Source organism: Simochromis diagramma, unplaced genomic scaffold (assembly GCF_900408965.1).
Source record: "Simochromis diagramma unplaced genomic scaffold, fSimDia1.1 OVJJ01000170.1, whole genome shotgun sequence".
In the NCBI taxonomy this organism is placed as follows: Eukaryota; Metazoa; Chordata; class Actinopteri; order Cichliformes; family Cichlidae; genus Simochromis; species Simochromis diagramma.
Genome location: NW_024387217.1, coordinates 26178 through 44666, shown reverse-complemented (window position 1 = coordinate 44666; position 18489 = coordinate 26178). Strand labels below are relative to the sequence as shown.

Genomic DNA, 18489 nt, shown 5'->3' with positions numbered 1-18489 from the left:
AAGATTACAGGAGAAGAGAGAGATTTGTCTGGTTTGACTCTGGGAAACTGATCATAAAAAAGGACCTGATCCAGATGACCTGATTGGGATCTGGAAGGTTCATACTGGGTCAGGAGGTCACTGATGTATTTGGTCCTAAACCATTCAGAGCTTTATTAGACCAGCATTCGAACTTAAAGTCTATCCTCTGACAGACAGGCAGCCAGTGTAAAGACCTCAGAGCTGGACTGATGTGGTCCACTTTTTGGTCCAGTATAAAGAGCTGCAGGGACTTCAGTGCTGGGACTGTACTAGGACTCATTGTTGCTTCACTTTTTCTAATCTTTGGATTTTTATTGAAGTTGATGAAAATGTTTTTCCCTCCTAGTTTGAGTTTGGACTTTCATTCATTAGAAGAACCTTGGTGTGTCCATCTGAGCTCTGTAGGAACCCCAACAACAAGCCCAACAATCCAGATGGACGGTTCCAGCTGTTAACTGGAGGAATTCCATCCAAACATCTGCTCTCACTAAATTCTTCCTCACCTACAGACTGTTCTTCACTGCTTTAAACTTGGAAATGAATGCAGTCATTGGTCTGCGTGCTGCTTTGTTCAGAGAGCTGATTGGCTGTTGACAGTGTTTGATCAGAGCGTGTTAGCCGTTTACTATGGTGACCATAAAGGTAAGAAGCAGGAAGTGTTTTGTGTCCAATCCTGAAGCCTGTCACCATTCTCCTCTCACAGCTTCACTGAGAAGCTGCAGCTTTACAGGAAACACTGGATCTTTGTTTCATACTGACTGTGTTTAGTACAATACTGCTGACAGCACCACCCACTCACTCCATCACTCTACTTACAGCAGAGTCTCCAGTCTGTAGTCTGGACTCTGCTGAAGATCAGACAGCTGCTTCACATCTGGATCCTTCAGGTTGTTTCCCCACAGCTCCAGCTCTCTCAGATGGGAGGGGTTGGACTTCAGTGCTGCTGCCAGATAATCACAGCTGATCTCTGACAAACCACAGCTCCTCAATCTGTATAAAGAATGAAAGATGTAAGTTTATTAGACAAAGTGTGAGCTTGAAATCATTCAGTGTTTCATCATCTGTTCAGAGCTGAAGAAGGTTCAGAATGTAGAAGTTTAGAAAATGGAAACGCCAAACAGCTGAAGCCAACAGGAAGCAGCTTCAAACAGGAAACTGTGCAGAGTTTCAGACTATATGTCCTGATGCAGCCAGTTGGATTTTGGAGATTTCAATCTCTGTTCTATGACTAAGTCCTTGAATCATTTCTTCCAGTTGGTCCAACAAGACAGACTAAGTGTTGGACATGTGTTGTGGCTTCCATTAGGGGAGCTTCTAAATGTGATGTGATGGCCCCTCTGGGTCTGTCAGGTCACAGGACTGAAGAGAGCTCAAACTGGGCACACAGCTGTTCCAGTCTGGACCAAAGACTCTATACTGGGACTGAGGGACTGCTTTGACTGCACCCACTGGGACTTTTTAAAGGCTCATGTTCTCACGTAGATCATCGATCATCATTCTACTTACATTTCTTTCTGGGAAAAATGGGGATTACTTTGGAAACAGGAAGTATTTTCCCCAATTGGATTCCAGCTTTGATATCATTGATTTCAATGAAGAGCTTTGTGATTGTAGCAAAGGGCTGGTAGCTCTGAGAGTCCCACTGATGAGGTGTTTGTGTGGAAATCTCTTAGTGGGATCAAAGAGAGAAAAAGCCCTGGTCCTGATGCTGTGGGAGGGAAATGATTGAAGTGTGCTGTGAGGAACTGACTGGGAGATTTTCACACATTTTCCAGTCCTCCTTGGAAAAACAGGAAGTTCCCAGCATATGGAAACAAAGGTTAAGTGTCCTATGGCACTCAGTGATGATGGTGCTGTGGCCCCACCACCTCCACCTCTTTGTAAAGGAACTAACTGTAATCTGAAGCTTCAAATGGAACTAAGACTTCCTCCACTAGGTGGCAGTGTCTGATGAGAAAGTGTTAGTGGAGCTGGCCTGGAGTCAGAAACAGGAAGATGCAGGATTTGGGATGAAATGGGGAAAAGTGGTTAGCACTAGTGCCTTAAAGCAAGAAGGTTGTAGGTTGAAGCTTGTTGGCCTTTCTGTGGAGGTTGGATGTTCTCCCACAGTCCAATGAAATGCTTCTTAGGTTCACTGGTGCTTCTAAATTGGCTGTAGGTGTGGATGTGAGATAGTGCTTCTCTGTCTCTCTGTTGGCCCTGTGATGGACTGCTCACCTGTGCAGGTGGACCACGCCTCTTGCCCTATGGCAGCTAGGGCACAGGCTGCAGCCCTGTGAGCCTAAGCTGAATAAACAGTTAGCAAAAATGATCCATAGATGAATGTCAGAGTGTTCCTCCTTCTCTTTCCCATCATTCATGCTGGCAGTGGAGGAGATTTGGATGTTGGACTGTGTTTTGGATGATTGTGTGTATGTTTTGTGTTGGACTGCTGTCTGTAAAGCAAACGCACATTTTGCTTTGGATTTCAGTGTCAGACAGACTTTAAGGTGGAATGAAGAGTTTGAGAGTTTCACGGTGAATTGTCCAGTGGAGACTTTACCATGAAGATCCTCAGTGTGGATCAGTATAATATCAGCCTGATGTCTGCAGTTTAGTGTCAGCACAACTTTCACATCATATTCATCTCAGCACAACTAAAACATGCTGACTGACCTCAGAGTTTCAAGTCCACATCCTGGACTCTCCAGAAAACCACACAGATGCTTCACTCCTGAATCCTGCAGCTTGTTGTTGCAGCTCAGGTCCAGCTGTCTCAGATGGGAGGGGTTGGACTTCAGTGCTGCTGCCAGATAATCACAGCTGATCTCTGACAAACCACAGTCCATCAATCTGTATAAAGAATGAAAGATGTAAGTTTATTAGACAAAGTGTGAGCTTGAAATCATTCAGTGTTTCATCATCTGTTCAGAGTTGAAGAACGTTCAGAATGTAGAAGTTTAGAAAATGGAAACTCCAAACAGCTGAAGCCAACAGGAAGCAGCTTCAAACAAACACAACAAGAGAAAAAACTCTGAACGTTTCACATTAAAGTCGTACATTTATCATAAAAACAGGACAAAGACTTGAAAAAGCCGTGTTTTTCCTTCCAGGAACCACAAGGCTTCACTTTTAAAGGTGAAGTGTGAAAGAAATGGACATATTTGAAGTCCAACACCTTTTTCCAGTCACATTATTAAAGCAGACAAACTACAAGCTCATTTTCATTCCAACAAGTCATCTTCTGACCTGGACTAACAACACTGGCCTCTATGTGCAGCTGGCTGTGAGACCAGTGCTCAGGGACCGTCTACAAAATGCAACAGTGAAAGAACATCACACACTCATTTGCTTCCATCATCCAACCTGAAGAGAAAACAGAGACGCTTCCCCTTCAAAGTAAAAGCTGCTCCTTTTGGACACAGTATCAAAGAAAGTCAACAGTATAACATAGAAAAAACAGAACAAAGTTTTGGTTGCGTTTAAATTGTGCAGAAATGAAACTACACTAAGCTCAATTATGTGACAGACATTTCATCCCATGTCAGTTTGGCCTCATCCTGGGCCGGATTATCCAGCACACACTCTGACCACAGGCCCAGGGGCCACGCACAGCTGGCTCCATCCAAGAGACAGGAAACAAACCAACACAATAATAAAAAGCACCATGTGATCTTCTTACATCTTCAAGACAAACATAGTAAAAACATGAGCATATTTGTTTCCTGATAAAATGATGTGACAGGTAGAACAGAGTAAAGTGGTGGTGTTACAGCCTTTCTCCCCTCTGCTGCCGAGGCTGTTAGTCTCTCCCAAACTCAGCTACAGGACTTCCAAATGAATGAAAGCAGCAGAAGTGGCTTTACAAATGAAAGAGGAAGAGGAGAAGAAGAGGAGAGGGAGGCCACCCTGACCATCACTCCAGCTGAAAACATCACACTTCCATTAAAGTTGGTGAGAAAATGTTGAGCAGGATGAGCTGCTGGCTAATCTGGAGGCTGTAGCAGCAGCTCACAGTCACAGTGGATTTCCACTCATGAAAAAGCTCTGGCTGCTTCATTTCTCATCTCATATCAGAGACTTTAATGCTTCACTGAAGCTGTACTGTGATGCTTCCATATCGCAGTGAGGCCTCCATAATGATTTCAGCTGTTCTGTACACACACTGTGTGCCCTGTATGGCTCAAAGTCTCTGCAGCCTGTTTTTATCTGCTATCATCAGATCTTCATCATCCTCATTCACATCCCTCACACACTCTACAGCCTCATCAGCACTGACTTCATCTTCACTGACTGATGGAGCACAACATGAACCTGTGGAGGCTGAAACACTGTCCTGTCAAACATCTCCCCGTCACCACTCCACTTCTGTCAGCCTTTAAATGAACCCTGCTCAAGTCTGTCACTTCTGTTTGGAGCCAAAAGGAAAAACTGTTGTTCAGTCGTTTGGAAAGACAACATTTCTGAAAGCACTCAAACTTCTTCACATTTGTCTTCAGAAACATCCTGAACATTGAGGATCTAAAGAAAGTTTCAAACATCAATCAAAGACCTGAAATATAGAAAAACTACAACAGGCGCAGTCAGTGAACTCACCTCAGAGTCTCCAGTCGACAGTTTGGACTCTCCAGTCCAGCACACAGAAGCTTCATCCCTGCTTCCTGCAGGTGTTTCCAACTCATGTCCAGTTCTGTCAAATGGGAGGGGTTGGACTTCAGAGCTGAGGCCACAACTTCACAGTGAGTCTCTGACAGTTGACACCGAGTCAGTCTGTGATGATAGAAAATATAAAATGTGTTATTATAAAAGCAGAAAATCTGCATTATAAACACAGACTGAATGTATATGAAGACAAAACAGAGTGAGGTCATAATCTGATGAATCTGCTCTTCACATCTGTGCTTCAGCTCCTCTTACTGTGTTTGACATGACACAACGATTGAGTCTCTCTCAGACCTGCAGACTTTTAATGAGAATCTTTGTTTGGCTTTAATCTGCAGATGAAGGAGGAAGATGGTGTCACATTTAGGCTTCCATAATGTCCACAGTCTGTCACTGAGATCTGATCCAGAGTCAGAGTGAAGACACACATTTGGACTGTTTCCTGTTTTGACTCCAGAACATTTTGAATGAGTTCAGCTCAGTGAAGAGTTCCAGCTGGGAAGATGATCTCTGTTTGCTACCTGCTGTCAGGTACGACTGTTCACGTCCACACGCAGGAAAAACCTGCTGACTGTTACCAAACGGAGCAGAAATCTCATCACTGGACAATAATGATGAATGAACTCAGAGCTGCTGATATCAGATCTGATTTCAGGGGAACTAAACACAGAAATGATTGGCTCATTTTAGCTTTCTGAGCCATTATCTGCTGGTGTGTCGCTAGTTGGCAGAAAATGATTTGTATTCCTGTTCAGGGCTTCAGTGTTTATGAGTCCAGATCCAGGTGACAGCAAGTCAAAATGATGTTACCTGTCTGTGTCCAGCAGCAGCCTGTATTCACTTTGAATATTGTTATAACCTGACATGGATCAGTTTGTCTTTGATTGGTTTGTAAATGTCACTGTTTCCATTGGACCTGAGTGACGTACAAAGACAGAGAGGGAGAGAAAGGAGAGAGAGGATGGAGACAGCAAAGAGAGAGCAAACACAAACAGGTGAGAGTGGACAGGTGACCAAGGTCAGCAACCAATCAGAGAGCTTCTGTTTGACCCACAGTCACTGATGATGACTGCACATAACCAAGCAGTGTGTTACTCTGATATCAAATATGGATCCTGCTCTTATAATAATGATCATCAGATGATATTATTGTGTTATTTTGTAGCTGAATACGATGTTTGTGTGATTATCAGTGAAAGAAGCAGTGAGGAGGATGGAGAGAGAGAGAGGACAGAGGGTGAAGTTAGAAACACTAAAAGGATTTTTCATGGATTTCATGGATGATTTGAGTGATTTCCAGCAGGACACTTAAACATGTCAGTGGACGTCCTAAAGAACATATTCACTGATATGAAACGTGTCATTGAACAGGATTAATATCAGTGGAAACATGGTGGAAACAGCTGTGACTGCATGGATGTGACACACTTCAAATCTGTTCTCCACTCTTGGATTTGGGATCCATGGAGCTGCTGCTGAGTCTGTACAATAAAGGAATGGTGTGGAAGGTTGCAGCGTATGGACACAAACACTCTGTGGTTACAATCTGATTTTATTTTCAAAATTAAACTACTAACCTACACTGATCAATGATGTTAATGATCACATCTGGACTCACCCAGCCTTTCTGCAGTTCCTCACAGCTGGAATCAGTCTCAGTCGTCCCAGCACTGATGTGTTGTACTTCTGCAGGTCCAACTCATCCAGAACCTCCTCTGACATCTGCAGCATGAAGGCCAGAGCTGAGCACTGGATCTCAGAGAGTTCCTTCTCTGACTTCAGGAACTCTTGGATCTCCTGAAATAATGAGAGGTCGTTCATCTCCATCAGACAGTGGAAGATGTTGATGCTTCTGTCAGGAGAGATTCCATAACTGTTCATCTCCTTCAGGTTGTTGATGACTCTCTGGATGGTTCCTGGACTGATCTCTGTCTGACCCAGCAGACCTACTAAGAGTCTCTGGTTGGACTCCAGACAGAGGCCATGAAGGAAGCGAACAAACAGGTCCAGGTGGCCATTTTTACTCTGGAGGGATTTCTCCATGACTCGTTTAAGGAAATCATCCAGAGAGGACTCTTTATATTTTTTCCCAAAGAAGTTCTTCAGCACCTCTGTCTTCCTGTTGGTGTGACAGTGGAACATGTAGACTGCAGCCAGAAACTCCTGAATGCTCAGATGAACAAAGCAGTAGACTGGTTTCTGGAAGATCACACACTCTCTTTTGAAGATCTCTGTACAAACTCCTGAGTACACCGAGGCCTCTGTCACATCCAGACCACACTGCTCCAGGTCTTCTTGGTAGAACATGATGTTTCCTTTCTCCAGATGTTCAAACGCCAGCCTCCCCAGCTTCAGAAGAACTTCCCTGTCAGCCTCCGTCAGCTCCTGTGGACTCGTCTCATGTCCCTCATGGTACTTGTTCTTCTTCCTCTTTGTCTGAACCAGCAGGAAGTGTGAGTACATGTCAGTCAGGGTCTTGGGCAGCTCTCCTCTCTGCTCTGTGGTCAACATGTGCTCCAGAACTGTAGCAGTGATCCAGCAGAAGACTGGGATACTACACATGATGTGGAGGCTCCTGGATGTCTTCATGTGGGAGATGATTCTGCTGGACAGCTCTTCATCACTGAATCTCCTCCTGAAGTACTCCTCCTTCTGGGCGTCAGTGAAGCCTCGTACTTCTGTTAGCCTGTCAACACATGTAGGAGGGATCTGATTGGCTGCTGCGGGTCGGGAAGTTATCCAGACGAGAGCCGAGGGAAGCAGATTCCCCTGGATGAGGTTTGTCAGCAGCTGGCTGACTGATGACTTCTGTGTGACATCAGACAGCAGCTTCCTGTTGGTGAAATCCAATGAAAGTCTGCTTTCATCCAGGCCGTCAAAGATGAACAAAAGCTGAGAGACAGCCAGCTTCTCTGCTGTGACCTTCTGTAATGTTGGATGGAAAACATGGAGCAGCTCCAGAAGACTGTACTGCTCATCTCTGATCAGGTTCAGCTCCCTGAATGAAAGCAGAACCACCACACTGACATGTTGGTTCTCCAAGCCCTCTGCCCAGTCCAGAGTGAACTTCTGCACTGAGAAGGTTTTTCCAACACCAGCCACGCCGTTGGTCAGAACCACTCTGATGGGTCTCTGTTGGTCAGGTAAGGCTTTAAAGATGTCCTGGCACCTGATTGGAGCGTCATGGAGGGCGTCCATCTTGGAAGCTGTCTCCAGCTGCCTCACCTCATGTTGGGTATGAACCTCTTCACTCTGTCCCTCTGTGATGTAGAGCTCAGTGTAGATCCTGTTCAGGAGGGTTCTACTTCCTGTTTCATCACTTCCTTCAGTCACACGTTCACATCTCCTCCTCAGACTGATCTTATGTTCATCTAAAACCTCCTGCAGACCAACATCTGCTGAAAGAAAGAAAAACAATGAGACTAAAGAGAAAGAAAACTCTTCAATGTCTGAACAACACAAGAAGTCCAGTTTTCAGAAATGAGTCCATCAGCAGACAGATGTTCAGTCTTACTTTGTACACAGCTGCTCTGACTGGCTGTCTGCAGTCCAGCTCTGCTTCTGGATCTTTCTCCACACTGGGGACAGGAGGAGTCTCCTGGTGAAGCAGACTGGTCCCAGTATGAGGAGATGCACTGTCTGCAGAACCAGTGTCCACAGCTGGTAGAGACTGGATCCTTCAGGACGTCCTGACACAAAGCACAGCAGGACAGCTGCTCCTCCTCACAAACACCACTCCTCTTCCTCTCTCTGTGAACACATTTCTTCATCACTAAAACATTTACTGTCAGTGAAAAACATCCAGATGTGACCAAACTGCAGTTCCTCACAGTTCCTTTGATTTCATCAACACTAATGAGCTGCTCTTCCTGTCTGCCTGTCTCATTAAACACTGAGCGATGAATACAAACTCAACACTTCCTGCAGACTTCCTGACTTCACAATAAAAGCTTTCCATCAGAGAGACAGTTATGACTTTCACTGTTTTACAGCCGCTGTGTGCAGATTATCTGGGTCAGTTCACTCTGAAGCAGCTTAGAAGTGTCCGTGTAGAGCCGTGGTCTGACACACAGAGACTTCTGATTTTCTCTATTTAAACAAACATGATGAAGATGAGCAGGTTTCTCTTCTAGTATAAACTCTGTGTCTCTCTGGCTGGCTCATGATGGCTTTTCAGGTTTTATGTTTTGCTCTCTCCTGCTATGGTTTTGCCTGCCTGGGTGGAGCTTGTAATGGCCTCTCGCTCTTGGTCCACACAGCTATGATGATTACACCACCTGTTGCTGACTCACCTGGGCTTACCGGTAACCATTTAACGCTGCGGCATGGAGCAGTTTGTCGCTGGGACATTGACCCTCCTGTGTTCATGATCTCAGCTCCTTGCTAAGAAATCTCTCTCTAAATTCACCAGTTGGGTTAACTTTGTGTATACTTTGAGTAAATATTTCCCCGGACCTGGTTACAGACGCTTACCTGTGACTCCCGTGTGTGGCTGTGTGAGTGGAGAGCAGGACAAGAGTGACTGAAGAGGAGTGAGAGTGGACTCCCTTCCCTCTTTTCCCTGGAGCCCTGGACCCCCTCCCCAACTCACTGTACATATATAGAGCACTGTGGTTCACCCCTTTGGTAAATAAACTGTCACCTTTTTGTTTGTCAGAACTCAGTCTGTGCTTGAGTTCCTCTGTTAGCCATGACATTTTGTTGGTTCTCTCTCTTCAGGTCCCTGTAAGTGTTTGATCTAAAACATTATATTTATTCTGCTTTGATTGTTTTGTGTGCTGAGGGACATTGTTGCATGATCCACTTTTTCTTATCACTCAAATATCCTGATACTTTCAGAAAGTTGGAGAGCTCTCCTGGCTTGCTTAGTCTTTGCTCTGTACTGCAGTACTTGCACTGGTTTCACTGGACAAGTCTGCATGTGAATCTACAACTGATCTGACATTGTGGCACAAACACAGTAAACAAACACTACGAGCACCTTGTTTCATGTGCAGTGGCTTTCTTCTCATTCTGTTACTGAACACTGTATGAAAAGCCTCTCACTGCCAGCATCCTTCCAGCCCCACGACAACAAGACCAACTCACATCTTCACAACACCAAGAATTTTTCCCCTTTTCTTTGGAGAAACTGAGAAGCCAATAGGATTGTAGCTCAAACTTGCCCACAGTCCTGCTTCATCACTGCTCACTCCTACCTGTGTTGGTGCTCAGTGGACAGTCATAGCCTGCTGCTAGCATGAATGCTAAATGTACTGCTGTGGATGATCAGCAGAAAAAGATGTTGTCAGTTTGACTGTTTGCTGTATTTAAAGTGTTTTTCTCAGTTCGTCTGTATTCAAAGTGCATTCGGGGCTTTAGCTGACAGCTCTTTGTGCTAACAAACTAAACTCTCTTAGTTTAAGCCAGCAGCCTTTACCAAACACAAAGCCTGCTGCTGCCTCCATGGGTTAGCTTGTGTGACTGGTGTTTACACCAATGAAATCTAAATCACACTAATGTGTCCTCCAAGGTGTTTGGTGGGAGCACTGAGTGAAACATAAGAGCTCTGGTAAAATAACAAACAGGGCTGTGAGAGCAACTGAAGTGATAAAAATACTGTTTGAAGATAAAAAACACTTTGATGTTCTCTCGTCACCTAACAAAGTCCAAACCCTGTGAACTATTTTAGCTTTAATAATTGTGGATTCAGGTATCCTGAACCCATCTTTGGACATTTGTAATTAAATATTTTAAAACTCCATCAGAGACTCCTGATGTGGCTGTTTGGAGAAGGAAAAGAGGGACAAAGTGGAGCGTCGAGCTGAGGCTTCATTCACTGCAAACCTACAGTTATGTTTTCTTATTTCTGCTGTTTGCATGTTCACAGCTGAAATAAAGCTGCCTCTTTGACTTCATCCTGTTGTGTTTGGGTCCAATCCTGCCTGCCACACAGCGCTACAGGACAAAGTCTAATATTTTTTTACCTTTTTAATGAATCTTTGGTCATATTTATCCAGGAAACACAAACATGTAAAGGAGTCATCACAGGTCTCTGACCTCATTGGTCCAGGTTCACCACTGAAGTGTAGAGGGTAATCTTTGGACCAGTCACTCCTCACAGATGGGCAGCTGGATCCTGCAGACTGTGACCTCTGACCTCTGCAGACACAAACATGTTTTATTCAATGATCAATTCTCTGATAAAGTGATTGAAGCAGCTGTGATCACACAGACTGCAGATAATGCAGCTGTTTCCTGTCAGTAACAGTCCTCTTAGATTAGAGTTCAGCTTTTTACAGGAAAACAAATGTCCCTGAATGCAACAGTGAGACACAGTCTGCCTGTGTGGCTGTGATAGCTGCCGTTAGGAGCGCTCATGTGTTTGCAGTTAGACGAGGAGATGTTACCATCATGGACACGTTAACAAATCCTGCAGCATCACGTGGCACAAACACTTTGTGTTCCTGTCATCTGCAAGCAACAGGAAGTTCATTAATAAAGGCGGGATGGAGACGTGACTGTGATGGTTCTCCTTCATCCAGCTGTTACACACATCTGGGCTCACAGGACGAACCTTTGTCTAATACAGCAGCTGCTCTCTGAACACTTTTCTGAAGAGGAGCTGCACAAACCTTTGTTTGCTTTGTAGAGCAGCGTATCAAAGTCAAACTACCCACTGCCAGCAGCTGTTTCTATCATAGTTTAGGATCCAGATGTGTGAGGTCTAGATTTATACCTCTGATTAAAATACATAGTTAAAAACAGCCAATTGGGTCCAAATGTGTCTTAAACCAGATAAACTGACAGTTACAGCTAAGCCTGTGTGTCCTTGGAGACACTGATCTCCTACAGAGATGCATTTTAGAAACCAGGAAACATCAAAATCATTTAAATCAGAGATTTCATGTTACTAACAGCTCACCTCTCTGCAGCAGAGAATTTAAAATCAATGGGGGAAGTTCTAGACCGACAACTCTTGAAGGACACAGAGCTGGAATTTGATTCAGAGTCTGAATCAGGTTCAGGTCCAGGCTGGTTCCTGTGAATAATGATGGAGCAGTGATGTGAGTGCTGAGCTGTGACATGGAGAAGAGTCATGGACAGTTAGAGATGGTCATCTCACCTCTGAGCTTTGGTCTGGCTCTCATGTTCCCCACACAGAGTGCTTTTAGAGGGAGGGACTCCCTCCTCTCTGTCCTCACACTGATCCATGCTGCTCAATTCACATCAGCTCACACACACTTTCTACCTTCACCTGCAGAGGAAACACAAATCATTCATGTGCACATCAACTGAGAGCTGCAGAGGTCGTGTCTGATGTGTTGGACTAACATCCATCTGAGACGCAGCTTTCATCAGTTCACTACAAAAAGTGTCACAGAGCCCAGTTCAGCCTCCAAATCCTCCATTACTGTAGTCCTACAAAGCAGCAGGTCAAACATGGCTGCAGAGAGCAGCTTTATGTCAGTAACCATGTCCAGGACCGAGCTGACTGCTTACAGAGTTCATACTCTAACTGCTAGCTGCTCTGCTAGCTAAGCTAACTCAGTAACAGTGACTCTGACAGCAGTTACTGTGGAACAGCGGCCGAACTCAGGACACATTCAGTGTGTTTAGTCTGAGTCCTGGACTCTGATTCAATGGATTCAATCCAGCTCAGAGTTTCATGTGTTCATCAGAATAAAATACATGTACTAATATAACAGAAGTAATGCTCTGAATGCAGGACTGTAATGGAGGATAAATAAGGTTTTTACAGCCTGAAAGAAACATTCAGTTCATATATTTGTAGACAGTGAAGCAGTTTTTAATACTGCAGCTGTTTCCTTCACCTGTGTGTGTGTGAGCCACACCTTCATGTGCTGCTTTAGAAATATGTGGTCTGACTGCTCAGACTGAGTCTAGGAGGAAAGTTCACACGCTGGAGAAAGTTTTGTTCCTGACTTTGTCAGAGTTCGGCTCCAAAGACAAAGAAGACGGAGCTCACAGTCTGTAGATGGTCCTCAGTGTGTGTGTGAAGCCAAGAAAGCACACAGGAGAGTGTTTATGTCAGCAAATCAGTGTGTGTGAAGAGTCTGAGGGAGTGTGTGAATGAGACTCAACACTGAAACCAACAGTCCAAGAAAAGCGTCTGGATTTCTTTAAGTTTAACTTAAAGAAGTCCAGACGCTTTTCTTTTTGTCTCCATAATGTCTCCATAATGCTGCAATGTTATCTGCCCCAGAAACACTGTGCAGAAGCTCTGATGGTGACACAGAAAAGTCACAGTGGAGATACTTCTGTCCACCTTTGATTAGACTCATTATAAAAAGGAAAACAAAGTTTGAACACAGTCATGTTTCCAGTTCACTGACTTACATTTATTCCATGGACACTCACTCTAACCTGAACCACAGCTACAACCCAACATTGTTGAGGCCTCATCTCCTCCTTTCCTGACTGTAGAGGTTAAATATGCAACAACCAACAAATAAAAGAATTTGGTTCATTTCAAAGAAATTCACACGGTGACCAAGTAAAGTAACCGTAGTAAAGGAGACAACATCCCGTTGATGGTGGGATTATTTGAAAGATTTGCTTTAGTCACGTCACCAAATGCAGTTGAACCACCCGTGGATCCATGTTTGACCATTCTACCACTCTGAGCTCTGCTTTTTAATCATTTTATTATTATCATCATTCATTTATTCATTCTTTGGAGGGAGGCTATTTCCTAATGCCGCCCTAATAAGCTGATGTTCAAGGGGAAATATAACAGAAACTCTTTCAGTGTTATTCATTAATAAATTAACAGATAAACTGTGAAGAAGAAAAAACTGAGACTTAAAGGAGAGAGTGAGAAACTTGATCATCCATTGTATAAAAGGCCCCAAAGTTCATATAATAGTTTTACTGGTGTTTATAAGTTTATATAAGTTCATGTAATGTTCCGTCTTCTGTCAGTTTGGGCCAGCCCACCTTCTAGTGACATCATCCGGTTAGTAAGGTGGGCAGTTTAATGGCGGCTGGGCAGTGTTGGTCCGGAGGGGGTGCACTGATTCCTGGGGCATGTTAGGTGTGCGTAAATGACAAGTGAGTAGTGACCTGTGTTATATTCTGCCCTTGTTTGTGTCAGTACTGTAGTACGTTACCATTTAGGAGCTAATGTAGTCCATAGTTGGAGCTGTAGGCCACGCATGCAACGCGTGAGTTCACCCTCATTTCATAAGCTAATTTATGTTGTTAGCTTACCCCGGTTTAGCTTTGTTGACGCATGTACGGTCGTTCGTATGTCCATAATGTCGTTCCTGTGTTATCAGACCTTCTCTGTGTGTTGTATGTGATGCTTGTGATTGTTTACTTTGAAGTAGCGGAGTTTGTAGCGAACAATTAGGTATGTGGATTAATAAAATAGCGAACGTAGTTTGACCGGAAGTATAGCGTCCCGCTTGCCCTTCACAATAAGAGTACTATAGCGGATTATGACGGGGGATGCTTTTATTTTGTATAACTACCGGAAGTAGTTCATGTGTACTGACGTTCGCTTAACCTCGCACTGATGCTATTTAGTTGCATAGTGTGAGCAGTTTGAAGTGTATTATATTTTTCTGATCTTTATATTTGATAATGTTAACTATGTTGTATTATGTTTATATTTGAGTATTTGACTTGTCTATTATCTTTATTGATTGTTATTTCCCTTGTTTATTTCCTTGTAGGAAACCACACACACACACACACACCCCCAGACACACACTTTTGTACACCCGCTGTGTTACAGCCCCAGAAATTAAGCGGTGACAATAAAGTGCCTGAAACGGAACCTCAAGCTCCCTCCTTCTTTCGTACTCTGGGCAACTTGGCCTTAAGTGGTGTTCTGGCCGACACACCGGGGTGGCCGTAGTGCTCAAAGACTGAATCAGTGCCACAGCCGTGCCTATCTTTGATATCTCCACTACATCCATCCTCGTAATACATGTTTATCAGTATCTGCTGTGACCATACTGCAGTAATAACTACAAGTCTACAACCCAAACATCAGATGTTAATCGAAATTTTTTGCTCTCTCTCCTCCTTAAATATGTTTTTAATGTTAGTTATAATTCAGAATTGGCGACGTATGACACATACGAACATCAGGAAATAAAAACTCGATAAATATAACCTCAGTAAATGAAGTCAGTGTACAGCGGAGGTTATTACAGCTGTGTACCGCGGCCTGCGCTTTGTCGGTAATAACAGCTCGATTGCTTGCGAGGCGAGCGGGTCTGTCCCACGCTTTGCCGTGAGACTGGGCTGGGCAGACTCCAAAGTCATCGAAGTACTTTTGCAAAGAAGCTGTATCTTGACAACCCGACCAGACATCTGAAGATTAAACCGCTACATTTTCGGCTAAAAAAATATTAAAACGGTATTTGGTGAGACACAAACAGGCAGTTGTTGGTGTGCAGTAACGCCTTCTAAAAACAATGGCCACCAGGCCAAAGCAATGGTTCTGACTCGATCAGCGTTAACCCCGCCCCCTGAGTTTGATGGGTGAGGCTGACAGATAAAATTATTTCATGATGAGAGCCAGGCGCCATGACTGCCAAAATGAAATAAATAAATATATCATTAAATAATTAATAAAATGTGTCAATAATTATTTAAATGTGTCAATAATTAATTAAAATGTGAAATACATAAATAATTAATTAAATGTGTCAATAATTAATTAATTACATGTGTCATAACTATTTATTTAATTAATTAATTCCAATTTTAATTAATTATTGCCACATTTAATTAATTATTTAATGGTGTATTTAATTAATGCATTATGGCAGTCCTGGCACTCCATACACATGAGTCCTGATGTTTGTCAGTCCAGCTTGAAAACTCCATCTACTGTGGGCTACATATACTGGGCTGGTAGCTCCATAGTGCTGGAAAGAAACTATTCAATGTGCATATTTTAAAATCAGAGGCTCTTCTAACACAGGAGCCATGTTGAGTTTAGATTCCAGCCGACCACCGGCAGTCTGAAATGGAATGAAGCCCATTGACAGCGAGCAGGTCTGAACAGGAATGGAACGCATCCATGGATAATACACCACTTTATTTGAAGACATCTGTAGCACTGCCTCAGTTCTGGATGTTTCCACAGACTCCTCTGGCCTCTGTGCACCTAAAGAAAAGGTCAAAGGTCAGCAGCACATGTAGTTGGGATAAGTTTTCATTTACAAACAACAGTCGCACTGTGACAAAGTGGAGGAGCAGTTGCAATGCTCTCCATTTGTCCCATATGTGTTTACCTTTTCTTGCACATTGTACACATTATTCTGTTTCTATGTATTTGCTATGATTTGCTATTTGTCAAGTAACATTGCTTCACTCACTATCCCGGGTTTGTTTGTGTAAGCGTTCTGTTGCCGGCAAATCAAACATTCTGCAAATTAAGACAAATACTAAGTTATGTTTCTTTATATTTTATTATGTTACAGATTAAGTCATTTGTTCATACTTACTTTGTTTGTCTTTTCAGTCGTCATAAGGGTCAGGTGTGGGGAAACGCCCGCCTGGGATTTCCTCATTTTAAAGTCCTGATGATGTCACATATGACATCAGCAGGTCAAACAAAGTGGAGGGGTTTCTTTTTCCATAGAGATGCTTCCTTTTGTTTGTGTTAAGGTTTAAAGGGATTTGTTGAATGTTTTTCCTTTTGTTAATACTGCCATTTAGTTGTGTAAATGTGCATGTTAGAAGTGTGTAGAGGTTTTGTGTTTTTTGGATAATCTGTGTAGCGTTTTAGATCCCTCAGTTGAGTGAGTGGTACTGGCTGGGCAATTGGAGGGAAATTGGTGGCCCTATTTAAAGCCAGTCTCTACCAGATGCAGGAGAGAGGAGAGGTGAGCTGTGTCACCAGATCCATGTTATGTTGAGTTTTGTTAATAGAGTTTATTTGGGGAGGAAGTTTTGTTAAGTTACATTAAATTAACTTCACTGTAAATAAGTTGCTCACCTTGGAAATCTGAAATGTCTGCTTCCCTACCACCTTCCTTGACGTTCGAGTCTGACTACTTCACACGCACAAACTATACAATTATTTTCCTCCAATTTTCACTTGCAGAAATGGTCCTGTGTGATTTCTAGACTGTGATATGAAAAACTAGTTCCTAATGGCAGCGATTCACTCAGTAAACATGTGTTTCCTTCACCAACCTCACACACAGATTCAATAAGATCAGGAAGTGGGCAGTATAGTACAATATGTGTTATTTTGTGCTGTACTGCCCAAACTAAAGATCTGCTGAAGTGTTGGAAATGATTCAGATATTTATTTTGGACGATACAGCAGAAGATCAGACATGAAAGTGGAGATAACACAAGACCTGCAGCAAAGGGTCAGAGGTCAGACTGGGCCACTGGATTCAACAATGAGCCAATGATCATCAAGTAGTGACTAACGCAGAGCCCTGACGTTCTGACATTTATCACACAGTTAAAACAAATGTCTGCTGATGACTTCATCTCATGAAACGACTGATAGATGTCAATTCATTGATCAGCTGAGCTGCTGCTGCTGATCTTCTTCATCGTGCACAGAAACATTCAGCTTGTTTCAATCAGTAAATAACTTTGAACTGTTCCCACTCAAAATGCTGTCAGAACAATGATCATTGTTACTCCCCTCGAGTCTTAATAAATTAATAAATAACCTGCAGTGTTGAAAATGTGTTTTCCGACGATGTTTGCTACCCTACAATCCGTCCTGCTCTGTAGTAAAATCAGCGAGATTTGACCGTCCTGTTGCTCCCATTGAAATGCATCCAGCCTATTTAAAATCTAAAACTTAAAATTGTCCGTAGCCTGCTGTTGTTACCACTGTCCTGTTTGAAATGGATACTTACTAGCTAACTGACTGGATCAGAATCAGAATCAGAAAGGGTTTTATTGCCAAATGTTGAGCAGGTTTACAACATTAGGAAATTGCTGCGGTGCTTCAGTGCAAACATACTGTCATAAATGACGCTTAAATAGACATGAAAAAATAAAAATAAGAATAAGAATTAAAAGTGCTACGTAGAAAGATATATACATGAGTGCAGGTGGTGATCAGTGCAAACATGGAATGATGCAGTGAACACAGCGTAGGGTCATGTGTTAGTGGTGGGAACAGTCATACGGTTATTGTTCATGTGTCCAACAGCAGAGGGGAAGAAACTGTTCTTATGGCGAGAGGTTCTGGTGCGAATGGACCAGAGCCTCCTGCGTGAGGGGAGCAGATTGGCTCAGATTGGCTTTGTTAAAGTCCCCAAGAGCAATAATGAGAGAGTCCGGGAATGTCTGCTCCATGTGGAGAATCTGCTCCGCGAGTGCGCACTGAGCTCCCTGCGCATCCGCATCTGGCGGGATGTAAACAGCGGCCAGGATGAATGAAGCAAACTCCCGCGGAGAATAAAACGGTTTGCAGTGAATAAAAAGGTATTCCAGAGAGGAAGAGCAGTGCTGAGCAATCACTGTTACATCTGTGCACCAGCCACTATTAATGTAGAAGCAGACACCTCCACCTTTGGTCTTACCAGAGAGAGAGGCCTGCCGGTCCGCGCGCAGCAGATGAAAGCCCTCCAGCTTGAGCGCGCAGTCCGGGATGTCCTCACAGAGCCACGACTCCGTAAAACATAAGACACAGTAGGAGGCAAAGTCTCTGTTCATGCTTCTCATCAGGGCCAGCTCGTCTATCTTATTCCTGAGTGAGCGTACATTGGAAAGGAAGATCCCAGGAAGAGCAGTTCGCAGTCCGTGTCTCCTCAGACGCACGAGTGCGCCGGCTCGCTTTCCTCTCTTTCTGCGTCTCACTTTCCTGATCAGAGTCTGCAGTAAATC

The 18489-nt window shown here is 43.6% G+C and overlaps 1 protein-coding gene and 2 long non-coding RNA genes across 6 annotated transcripts; 2 read left to right on the top strand and 1 right to left on the bottom strand.

The window, feature by feature from the left end:
* Window positions 1-667: 667 nt before the first annotated feature.
* LOC120746535 (protein NLRC3-like) lies at window positions 668-11779 on the bottom strand. Of its 4 annotated transcripts, none has more exons than XM_040051961.1 (6): window positions 11567-11779; window positions 10702-10803; window positions 8177-8412; window positions 6281-8060; window positions 4597-4770; window positions 668-1011 (listed from the first exon to the last, which is right to left on the bottom strand). In XM_040051961.1, exons 1-6 carry the CDS (start codon window positions 11740-11742, stop codon window positions 834-836), a joined length of 2646 nt encoding a protein of 881 aa, XP_039907895.1. In that variant the 5' UTR covers window positions 11743-11779; the 3' UTR covers window positions 668-833. The 4 variants fall into 4 exon arrangements, with proteins under 4 accessions (XP_039907895.1, XP_039907896.1, XP_039907897.1 ...); XM_040051962.1 differs by having other exon boundaries at window positions 6281-8057; XM_040051963.1 differs by lacking the exon at window positions 10702-10803.
* Window positions 1083-18108, top strand: LOC120746537. Its single transcript, XR_005698874.1, has 3 exons — window positions 1083-1310; window positions 11042-11046; window positions 18099-18108. It is a non-coding gene; the product is annotated as an uncharacterized LOC120746537 (long non-coding RNA).
* LOC120746536 lies at window positions 13498-14583 on the top strand. Its single transcript, XR_005698873.1, has 2 exons — window positions 13498-13829; window positions 14343-14583. It is a non-coding gene; the product is annotated as an uncharacterized LOC120746536 (long non-coding RNA).
* Window positions 18109-18489: the final 381 nt, after the last annotated feature.

What these genes read in the sequence shown, in the direction of transcription:
- LOC120746535 (XM_040051961.1), bottom strand. Translation starts at nt 11,742, where the DNA reads ATGACTCTTCTCCATGTCACAGCTCAGCACTCACATCACTGCTCCATC. An exon ending in AAATTCTCTGCTGCAGAGAG is followed by an intron (nt 10,804 to 11,566) that starts GTGAGCTGTTAG and finishes TTGTGTCTGCAG; the next exon opens with AGGTCAGAGGTCACAGTCTG. An exon ending in TCAGAGCAGCTGTGTACAAA is followed by an intron (nt 8,061 to 8,176) that starts GTAAGACTGAAC and finishes TCTTTCTTTCAG; the next exon opens with CAGATGTTGGTCTGCAGGAG.